General features: G+C 32.8%; 1 protein-coding gene across 3 annotated transcripts; it reads left to right on the forward strand.

Moving 5' to 3' along the window:
- Positions 1-1630: 1630 nt before the first annotated feature.
- Positions 1631-11078, forward strand: LOC145129219 (TMV resistance protein N-like). 3 transcript variants are annotated; one of them, XR_013717379.1, is made up of 7 exons: positions 1631-1799; positions 4676-5266; positions 5672-6752; positions 6846-7067; positions 7693-8523; positions 8618-9589; positions 10646-11078. XR_013717379.1 is itself a non-coding variant. In XM_079063936.1 (7 exons), the coding sequence occupies exons 2-7, from the start codon at positions 4764-4766 to the stop codon at positions 9137-9139; spliced, it is 3090 nt and encodes a 1029-aa protein (XP_078920062.1). In that variant the 5' UTR covers positions 1631-1799; positions 4676-4763; the 3' UTR covers positions 9140-9603. The 3 variants fall into 3 exon arrangements, 2 of the variants coding, with proteins under 2 accessions (XP_078920062.1, XP_078920061.1); XM_079063936.1 differs by lacking the exon at positions 10646-11078 and having other exon boundaries at positions 5672-5853; positions 5923-6752; positions 8618-9603; XM_079063935.1 differs by lacking the exon at positions 10646-11078 and having other exon boundaries at positions 8618-9603.
- Positions 11079-11475: the final 397 nt, after the last annotated feature.

An 11475-nucleotide genomic window follows, 5' to 3' on the forward strand; every position in this document is an offset into this window, starting at 1 on the left:
GAATAAATATATTAACATAAATATAGGTTCAAAATCAAACAAAGTTACCAAGTTTATAGGATTGTATATTAAATTCAATTAATTGATTTTATAAGCCATTTACCAAATTACCCTTATTGATTTTAAAAATGATTTAATATTTTGCTAATTTGTGATTGGTGCATACATGCACACAATAATTGTAAAAAACATTTGAACTTATCTCTATCTCTCTCTCTCTCTCTCTCTCTCTATATATATATATATATATATATATATATATATATATATATATATATATATATATAATACTCTCCCCGGTCCAAAATTATTGTCTACAGACAAAAAAAAACAAATACAAATTAAGGAAACATTAATTACCACTAACTTTATACAATAAAATGACAGTTTTGTCCATACTTTGCATTTAATGCTTAGTTGGTTAAGTAATAATGATGAGTATTTTGGTAAAAATGTTATTTATTTTTAAAAGTGGACTATTATTTTGGGACAAACCAAAAAGGAAAGATGAATTATAATTTTAGGATGGAGGGAGTAAGACATAACTTCATGAATGGTCATTGTGGTAGTCAAATGATGGAAATAACCTCCACTAACGGACAAAATTTGACGGAGTGCGCAGTAAGGACCTTTTGTTAAAAGTTTTGAAACCATAAGGACCATCTACGAGGTTTTTTAAACTTAAGGAATATATGACCGTTTTTGGAAAGCATAAGGATCATTTAGGAAGTTTTCTCAAAGTTTTTTTCTAACTTATTAATTAAGAGTCCTTGCCCCTTCGTTCGACAAAAAGAGGAGGGTATATGTATTATTTTTTATTTTTTATTTTTAAAAGTGCCCTTTCTTTAATCAAGCAAAACCTTTTGGAAATCGGTCAATCATTTTATATAATAAGTATGTAATAAAGTTTTTGATAATATTCATGATTTTGTCGATATTGAGATTTCTTTTAAGTATAAACTCATCTTTTGTTTATTTTACCATCCTAAAGTGGGTCTTTTTGTACATATTATTAATTTTAGGGTCTAAAGTTAATAAATTGCACCTTCGAAATGCCAGTGTCCGTCTTGAGTCGAAAGTATACCTTATACCCATAAGCTAGAGCTATCAAGCCATCGATAATTGCATCATCTAAAAAGTGACAATCTATCTCGATTATTTTGTTTGTTTATGAATATATGCTTTTTGAGTAGATGTAGAGCTGATGGGAATAAAGATCACTATGATATAACTTTTTGCTGTGAAAAATTACTTTTACTATTCTCCGCATCGCAAAATGTCTTTAAAAAGAAATTCGATGAAAAATCATATATTTCGCAATTTATGAAAACATGCATGATTTTCATAATTATTACTTATTTTATGGTAAGGAATCATCAAAAGGTGAAATTCATAGCAAAATGTGATTATACATGATACCATAACAAAATGTGAGGTCGTTTATGTAAATAAAATATTTTGTTAAACTTTTTTATCTAGTTTTTGTATTTTTGTGATTTTCTCGATATATTAAGGGTCTGAAGGTGACGTTGTGTAGAAGTGTGATGGCTAATAATGAAACTCTCAACTTGAGTAAATATATAATGAGATTTTAGTTACTTTCTTATATATAATTTCACTCCCTCGTTCATCAATCCTAAGACTTCATAGGAAAAAATCAACTGTTGAGGAAAGGTAACCACCTACTCAAATCGATCCACATTGAAAGAAGAAATCTATGGAAATCGAAGTATAAGCTTGCAAAGAAAACAGCTCAGAAAGGCGTGTCTGGTAAAGATTGGTGTTGCTGTGAATTTGAGGTACATTCCTCAAACTGGTAAATTGATGAGCTATAAATTACCAAGAAATAAATGGAAGAGTTAATGAAGTTTTATATAAGTTATTGAGTAAACTTTATCAGTGAATTCAAATATGTCGATCAGAATGTGAGAATCGAATTTTGACCTAGTTTAGTCGAAGTAGTGAAGTTTTTGAATTACTGTAGTTAGATGATCAAATTAACAATTTGTGAAGTTAGTATGCTGTTGTGAATGCTATAAACGAATGGAATTTGGAGTAGAATGAGTCTAATGATGTGCGTATGTTTTGTGGATACAAAATAAAGTCGAACAGGGAGTTGGTGGGTTGTGCTTTTATTTGTTGAGCAAATCCAAGTTATGCTTGGCACTATTTGAATTCGAGTATTACTAGATTTAAGCACCAAACACTTGGGAAATTCATAATTAGTACATAACTTTATAATTGGATCAAGATACTAGTCATTTACTGATTACCAATTGTGTTGGGACATGGGAGGCTGAAGCAAGTAGGATCATCTGCAATACTTCCATGTAAGTTCAAGTTATCGGATACAAGGTGTTCATAAGAAAGCAAAAGTTTGTAAACATAAGCATTGTGAAAAGTATGTTTATCCAATGATACAGGAATGGACTTATACCTACTGATGATTATGAGTGCATGTGAATTTTAGTAGATGGTATGATTGTGAAAGTTATAATATAATGACATAGTGAAGAAATCTTTAAGGCTATATATGTCCTATTATACTACTAGCTAAGACAATTGTTGACATCAAAATTATAAATGTGAACATATCTTTTGTGATCCAAAGAGAATGAAATCTAGGCACCAATAGTCTGTTAAACTAAGAAACTATGTAAGACGATTTCAATTGAATCATGGTGTGTACAGTGTAGTAGTGTACCTTTAGCATGAACAGGAGAGCTGTTTGTAGACAAGGTAAATGATGGGTATGTAATGGCACTATTATTGGTTTGTACCAAAGTTGTCAACTTTCTTTACACAAGAGAAGGGAATCATTGGGATTTGAACTTTGAGTGCAATAAAAACAAATTATTAACTAAGATACTCTAGGCAAAAGCACTCTTCTTTTATACGTTGTTTGCTATTTTTATGATTTTTTTTTTCATACTGCTAGTCTGCTACCACTATTTTGTATAATTTGTTAAAACTTTAAACTATTATTGTTACTGTCTAGTGGTCAGAGTGAGTGCTACTTTTTTGCTACTTATTAATCTGCTTCTGTGTTAAAAACTTAAAATATTATTATGTTTTAATTAAGATTATAATATTTTAGAATTATGTGAAATTGGCATTAATTATCGATTTCTAAACTCGATATGGAATTTTGTATTGTTTTCTATGGGTTTTATTATAATATTTTATAATTATTTTATTATTTCTCCTTGAGGCTTATGCCTCGGTTCTCCTTGAGGCATGTTTCCATAATTTTAAACCTATTGATATTTGATGAAAACAATTGGGATGTAAGCGGTTAATCATGGTGGGAAATGGGAATTTGTCTCACTATATAAATTCTTACATGACCAAAATTTTTATATTGAAGCGAACCTTGTGTAGATATTGCTATTTAATTGAACCAACATGTGAGTTGATGATAAGATCCGATTCATGAGAAGCATTGTCTGAATTTAAATAAATGACTATTTTACTCTCATGTTTAAATTTGACAAATAACAAATGACCATTTATCTAATAACCGTTATAAATTAAAACGATATATTTTCACATTAAAATTTTAATTTTTTTTTAAATAACATGATTAGTAACTTAAATTGAACATAAGTTTAAAAAAGTTCAAATAATAAAATTAAATTCAAACAAATATTTACATATATAATATTAATGGAAAAACAAAAATTGTGAGCACATGAATTTTGTATAACATTTACACATAATAGTGAACAAATCAATATATAAGCATAAAAATGTACCTCATTACTCATGGTTTTCGATATCAATGTAATTTTCATTGGAGAAAATAAGGGCAATTCAGGAAAATTAAATATAAAATCATGACTTAACGTTAAGTATACCCTTTGCCTAACTTAACCCACTAGGGCATTTTGTTAACATTAAGTAAAAACAGAACAACCATATATAGCTAAAACACTAAGTATTTTAGGAATTAAGTCCGTTAAGTTAAAAAGAAACACTCCAGCTAAATCAAGTAATGGTATTTATGTATTTGGAGTAAATGCTGAAATTTCGTGGTATAAATTAGTTGACAAATAACATAACTGGTGAAATAAATTTGGGGTGAGAATGTAGTCATGTACAATGCAAGTAGTTTGGTGGCTAAATGTTCAAACTCCAAAACTCGAGTAAGTGTTTCATATGCAGAAATCGAAGAGGGGTGGAACGGAGCATTATAATGGAATGCAAAAAATCATGTTTATTCCACCAAGGACAGGTCACAGGAATGGAGTATTTTTCACGGAATGCAATTCCTTCTCTCGTGATTTTCATTCCATGGGGGAGGGGTGTTTTTTTTTTCATTCCTTCAGGGAATGGAATGATATACTATATTTATAAATTACTTTTATTCAGAAAGGGAGTTTGCTAAAGTTTGGTTTTGCAGGCATATTTCCTCCACTTCTTTTAAGAAAAATCTCATTTTAGAATATAGAGTAATCTTTAGTTAGTATATATGATTGTGGAAAAACCGAAAAACTAACCCACGTTACCTAAGTCAATTCATGCCTATCTTTAGAATTGCAACTTGTATTATACTTTCAAAGGAGTTTTTATGACCAAAAAATAAAAACGAAAATGTAAGGACTAGTTATGAGTTTTCTTACATGGTAATCTGTTCAATTATGAGTTCTCACGATTTTTTCCTACATGATAATAGGTTTTATTGGAAACTCATATATCTCTGTACAAAGTTATTTTCATTGAGGTGCTCAAACTGCTTGCATTCCCAAAAAATTAACACATCGATGGCATCATCATCATCATCTCCTCCTTCTGCCCCGGTCTTTTGTTCTCAGTCATGGAAGTACGATGTTTTTCTTAGCTTTAGAGGAGAAGACACTCGAAATACTTTTGTGGGTCATCTCTACTCTGCTCTTGAACAAGAAGGTATCTACACTTACAAGGATGACGAAGCACTTCCCCGAGGAGAATCAATCCACCCATCCCTTATGAAGGCTATCGAAGAATCACAGATAGCCGTCATCGTATTTTCAAAAAACTATGGCGATTCTTCCTGGTGTCTGGATGAACTTGCACATATTATGAAATGTAGGGATACAAGAGGCCAAATCGTTATGCCTATATTTTATGACGTGGATCCCTCTGAAGTACGAAAACAAAAACGGAAATACGGAGAAGCATTTGCCAAACATGAGTTGGAGAACAAGAGCAATGTTGAATCTTGGAGAAAAGCACTTGTGGATGCAAGTAACATTTCTGGATGGGAATCCCAACACATTGCGAACAGGTAATTTCTTCTATGTTTTTGCATCATTATGCTTAAGATACGTGTGCTCTACAATGCAGTTTTTTTATATTTGTACCTTATAAGCTTTTTATACAAGTGTTGTAATTATTCTTGATGAAGCTGACCACCTTTATAAACAGTGAGGCTTTGACTGATCACTTGATCAGAGCCGAATATAAACCTGTACAAGGTTATGAGATACTTTCAGTAGATGTTACCAGGCAAGTAAAAAGTTATCCCAAGAAAATTGTTACAAACTACTTGTGATATTGACTTTACAAATTTTTTTTGGATAGGAAATATAAAGGGTAATTAGGACTCTGTGTGAAATTTCTTTTTTTCATGGAACATGATCTTTTGTGAGTGTGATCATATGTTAATTATGCTTGTATATCCAATGTGTAGGCATGAAGCAAAAGGCATCAAACAAATTGTATTGGAGATTTCACAGAGGTTGCAGCCAGTAACTTCAAGTTTAGATGAGAACCTGATCGGAATGGTAGCTCGCTTGCAAGGTTTGAAATTGGAGTTAGAAATTGGGTCAGGTGGTGTTCGAATGGTTGGAATATGGGGTGTTGGGGGTGGTGGTAAGACTACTCTTGCATATTCTATCTACAATGAAATTTTTACCGAGTTTGAAAGCTTCTGCTTTGTAGAAAATATTCGAGAGGAATCAGGCAGACATGGTTTGGGAAAATTGAAAGAAAAAATTCTTTCAGAAATGGAAGTAAACAGAGTTGGAGGAGGAAGATGCTTGATAAATAATAGGTTTCGCCATAGAAAGGTCTTGATTGTTCTTGATGATGTTGATCACCTTGGCCAACTAAAAGCATTAGCTGGATCACATGATTGGTTTGGTGAAGGAAGCCGAATAATAATCACAACCCGAGATAAGCACTTATTAACTGCCCACAAAGTAAACGTCATACACAATATTAGCTTGTTAAGCGGTGATGAGGCCATTAAGCTCTTTTGCAAGCATGCACCCCGGGATAACAGGCCTATAAAAGATTATGAGCATCTTTCAAGAAAGGTGGTCTCTTATGCTGGTGGGCTTCCATTAGCACTTACAGTTTTAGGTTCATTTCTGTGTGACAAAGACATTAATGAGTGGAAGAGTACATTAGTGAGATTGAAGGAGATCCCAGATACTGATATTGTTGGAAAGCTAAAAATCAGCTTTGATGGACTTAAAGCAATTGAGAAAGAGCTGTTCCTAGATATTGCATGTTTTTTTAGGGGGTATCCCGAAGATGGTGCAATGAAGAGTCTTGATGCTTGTGGTTTTCATCCTGTTATAGGAGTGAAGGTGTTGATACAAAAGGCTCTCATAACCATTTCAAATGAAAGGTTTGATATGCATGATCTGGTGCAAGAAATGGGACACTACATTGTTAGAGGGGAATACCCTAACAATCCTGAAAAGCATAGTAGAGTTTGGAAGAGGGAAGATGTTTGGAAAATATGCTCTATGGATGCAACAACGGTAATGGTTAAGCTAGTTTTTCATGATATATTATGCATGTATAAACAATCACTTGTAACCCAACCCTGACACAATTTTGTTCCTCTATCACAGGAACTAGACATGATTGAAGCAATAAGACTTGAATTCGGTACTAAGGGTCAGTTACAAAGGTATAAACATCTTCCTGCGATTGTTGCAAACACGAAGAACCTTAGGTGGATTGAATGGGAAGGTGATCTTGCAAGTCCATTGCTTAGCAACTTTCCACAAAGAACACTTCGTCATCTAGTATTATATAACAGCTTGCAGAAACAACTTTGGGAGGGTTATAAGGTAATTCTTATTCTCTATCTAATTAAGAGCTGAAAACGAAGTGGATGATGAATGTTCAGCCTGACTAATTGTTGGTGTCATTAAGCAACTTCAGTTATATTTTTTCAACTAGTTATAGTATTAAATGAACCTTCAATTTGTAAATCTACTTTGTGGTATTATCGATAAACTTGGTGAAATATAACTTGTTTGATATGATATTGACACATTAGTCACTGTAACCCGTTGTATTTACGTAAATCTCATCCTCCATGTAGATACCCTTTTGCTTAACATAAATACAAAAAATCTTGCTGTTTTTTTTTTAAATAAAATAAAAAGCATGTCGTTGTCTGGGTAAGATTTTAATCTAAATCTGTTTTTTTGGTGTTTAGTAACCAATATAAAACATTGATATGCATCAAAAAATCTTCTATTATTTTTTTTGTTAAGTGATTTTAAAATTGTAATTAAACGTACACCTAAAATGATTACCATCTACGGATGTTCTTTTTGTCTAATTTTATAAAATAGTGTGCAACTGAGACGCATTCTATGCTCTAATTATATATATATATATATATATATATATATATATATATATATATATATATATATTTGATCTGTTTCCACTTGTATGCAACAGTTGCTGCCAAATTTGAAGACAATTGAACTTTGGGATTTAGATAACCTAATCATGACACCAGATTTTGAGGGACTTCCAAATCTTGAAACATTCAAGCTTGCTGGATGTTCATATTTAGAAGAGATTCATCAATCGGTTGGATGTTTGGAGAGGCTTGTTTTCTTATCTGTTGGAAGTTGTTGGAGACTTAAGATGTTTCCACCAATTACCCGAGTAAAGAAACTCGAGACCCTTACATTCTTTGACTGCCCTGAACTTTTTAAGCTCTCAGATCTTCATTTGGATGACAGTGGGAATGAAGTTGCATCCTACATAGAATCTTGTCCAAACTTATTTTTTGTTATTTGTTGGAGGTGTGGTTGCAGCAATCTTCCTGGTGTAGAATGTTGTGTAGAGGAGCCTTCTTTACCTCACAACAACATGAAGCCTTGTTTACGTGACAACAACATGAAACACATAGGGTTGAGGTTTTTTCCCAAGGATTTGAGAAATTTGAATCTTGGCTACTGTAATTTGGGAGATGAAGAAATTAGCTCTGCTGTTTGTGAGTTACCCAACTTGCAAGAACTTAATCTAAGCGAAAATAGTTTTTCACATTTAAATTTTAGTCTCTTTCAACTTCCTCGGCTCAAATTACTCAACGTGTCTTATTGCAAAGGACTTGTAGAATTGTCAAAGCTGCCATCAAGTATAGCTGTTGTTATAGCGGATGGTTGTACATCACTTGAAAGTATTATACTTATTTCAGACTGCAAATGGTTGTGGCATGTCTCACTTAAGGGGGAGAACAAACTTTGTGATGGTGACTTATTACTAGACTCCATGCTCCAGGTTTGGCTGTACATACCTTTGCAGTTTCAATCTTTATTCTTTATCATATAGACCCAAAACATAAGAATAATAATGCATGTGTATTCCATGGCAGGGAAATGCTATTGAAGATCACTTTATCAATATCAGTCTTCAACATCAGATTCCAAAGGTGTTTGTGGGTAGGCTGTTTAGGGGGACAACACTTACGCTACATCTTCCAGATGATTTGTACAACTTTTGCGGGTTCTTAGTATGCCTTGTCACCAAAATAAAAGGACCGGATATTAATATAATAATGAAGCAGGAGGTAGATGAAGATTCTGTATTTGGGTATGTGCATGAGTCTAATGAAGCAACAGAGCCTGAGTATGAGGGAACAAAAACATATGTAGGATATGTTTCCTTTGGTTCATTGAGACACACCGCATTTTCAAATTCATCTTACAATATGATTTCAGTTTCCACAAACCGAGAAAGTTATGTTGGAGCTGAGCTTGTTCCTAGGAAAAGCAAAGGTGGTGAGATGCAAACAACAGACACCTCAGAAATTTGGGATGACGAACTCGATTATAGACCGCCGTTTACGATAAAATATGATTCAAAATCTTTTATTGACATTCTATGGCGACCTTAGGACAAACATGTTCCAACAAAGTCTTACTGCTTTGTTTATAGGTTTGTAGCTTTCTTTGTATTAATCCTTTATTCGACCATTCAGATCAGGTGGAAAACTTTGAATAAACACAGTAGAAAATTTTGCCCCCAAAAGCTCCCCTGTTTTCTTTCTCCTTTGTTTCATACTCTGTTTTTTTTTCCTGATTTTGCTACAGCATCAAGAAGTTGTTTATTTACACTTGGTATCAGAGCACAACCTAACCTGGTTTATGCCCAAATACCAACTCTGGCCTTGGTATCAGAGCTCTTGGAATATATGAACATTCCAACGTAATTGTTGTATCTGGCTGAGAAAATATTTGAAACTTAGTGTTTCATTGTTTATTCACAAGGATTGCACCACTCTGTTTGTCCAAGTGGATGGGGTTTCAATAGCCTAAAGTTTTTTTATTCAGATTTCTTTTATCAGGTATTACACCATCATTCAAACTCGTATATTATTGCATAGAGTGTTAATCAAAATTTCAATATATATTTTTTTAATCAATTTATAGTGTTTTCATTTAGCATATTAATTTAATGTTGCTACTTTGTAATCAACAAATTGTAATCATCATGAACTTTAAATTACTTTCGTTTCTGATTAAAAAAAATCAAATGAATGTGTTACCTTTTGTCACCTGACACGGTGAAGTAGTGTACCATTTTAATAAATATGAGGTCGGATCAAAGTACAATGAATTTGTAGCTGAATCAAGAAGCATCTCCCAGTCGGCCACAAATTAAGCTGGACCGGAGCAAGTACTTGAGCCAATGAAATGCTACCAGTGTAAAACCAAGGCCCCTCCTAATGGCACCAAAAGCCCAATATGACCCAAATTCCTAAATGATACCCAAAGCCTATTATGAGCCCAAATCGAAGAAGGCTCATAGCCTGACAATGGCCCAAAGTCAGAAAGACTAGTGGCCCAACAAGGCCCAAAAACCTAATAGTCTAAATATAGCCCAAATCACAAAAGTCAACGAAAGTCAACAGCTGCTGCGTACTCAGACTTACTCTTTTAATGTAGTTAAAAGATTTAAGACATGTAATACCATTTGAAATCTTTTAGGGGTCTTCCTCCCCCTGGACAAGTACATTAAAAGATTTCAAATAGTATTACATGTCTTGCATCTTGGCAAGTTGACTTTTGTGATTTGGAAGTAAGCCAAGATGCAAGACATGTAATGGTAGTTAAAAGATTTCAAATGGTATTTCAAATGGTATTACATGTCTTGCATCTTGGCTTACTCCCTCTGGACAAGTATATTAAAAGATTTCAAATGGTATTACTCCAACTCTCTTTTTTTCAAATGGTAGTTAAAAGATTTCAAATGGTATTACATGTCTTGCATGTGAGGAGAAAGAAAAAAAGAGAGTTGGAGTAAGCCAAGATGCAAGATGCAAGACATGTAATACCATTTGAAATCTTTTAATGTAGTTACATCAGATTTGCCACTAACATTAAATAATGATGATATGTAGGTCAAAGGAAATGAAGGTCAACAACAGGAGGAGGTGTAACTCACTCCAGTTAAGGTGAAAATTACTCAAAATGATGTGCAACTTATCCTAAATGATGTTTAATCTAGTGGTGCAGAAATAGAAAAGGAGTTTGGTGATGTGCAACTTACTCAACCTAAAGGTAAAGATGGTGTTGCTAATGTCCATGTTGAGGATGATGTTGTTAATTTCCAATTTCAGGAGAAGATTAGAGTAAGACAAAATGTTGAGATTTTGAAGAGGATAAGGAAAAGAAACTCATAAAGAATCTTGAAGTTGAAATCGGTGATAATGCTCCAAGAAATTCTAAGGGAAAAGCTCTTGTAATTGATTAGTATAGTTTGGATTGTTGTTTGGATTTATGTTTGTTAATTAGGATGATGGTAAAATTGTTGTTTGGATTTATGTTTGTTAATTATAAATGATGGTAAAATTGTTGTTTGGTCTTTATGAAAATAGGTTGCCTATTTATGTTTGTTAATTACAATGATAGTAAAATTGTTTTTTGGTCTTTATGAAACTAGGTTGCATATTTATGTTTGTTAATTAGGATGATATCAAAATTGTTGTTTGGTCTTTATAATAGTAAGTTGCCTATTTATGAAATTTGGTTGGATAATATTCTGCATGAAATAGTAGTAATATATGCATGCATGTGAGTGATTAACATGGTCCCGGATGTGCAATATGGACCAAAATATTTTGAAGTAAGTGAAAATGGTCCACAATTATCATTTATTTTAAGCATTTGATGCACAAACTATTTTACTGTACAAACACTATGTATTAACACATGGTCCACTATGTACTAA

Source organism: Lactuca virosa, chromosome 8 (assembly GCF_052849685.1).
Source record: "Lactuca virosa cultivar CGN04683 chromosome 8, Lactuca_virosa_CGN04683_v6, whole genome shotgun sequence".
Lineage (NCBI taxonomy): Eukaryota > Viridiplantae > Streptophyta > Magnoliopsida > Asterales > Asteraceae > Lactuca > Lactuca virosa.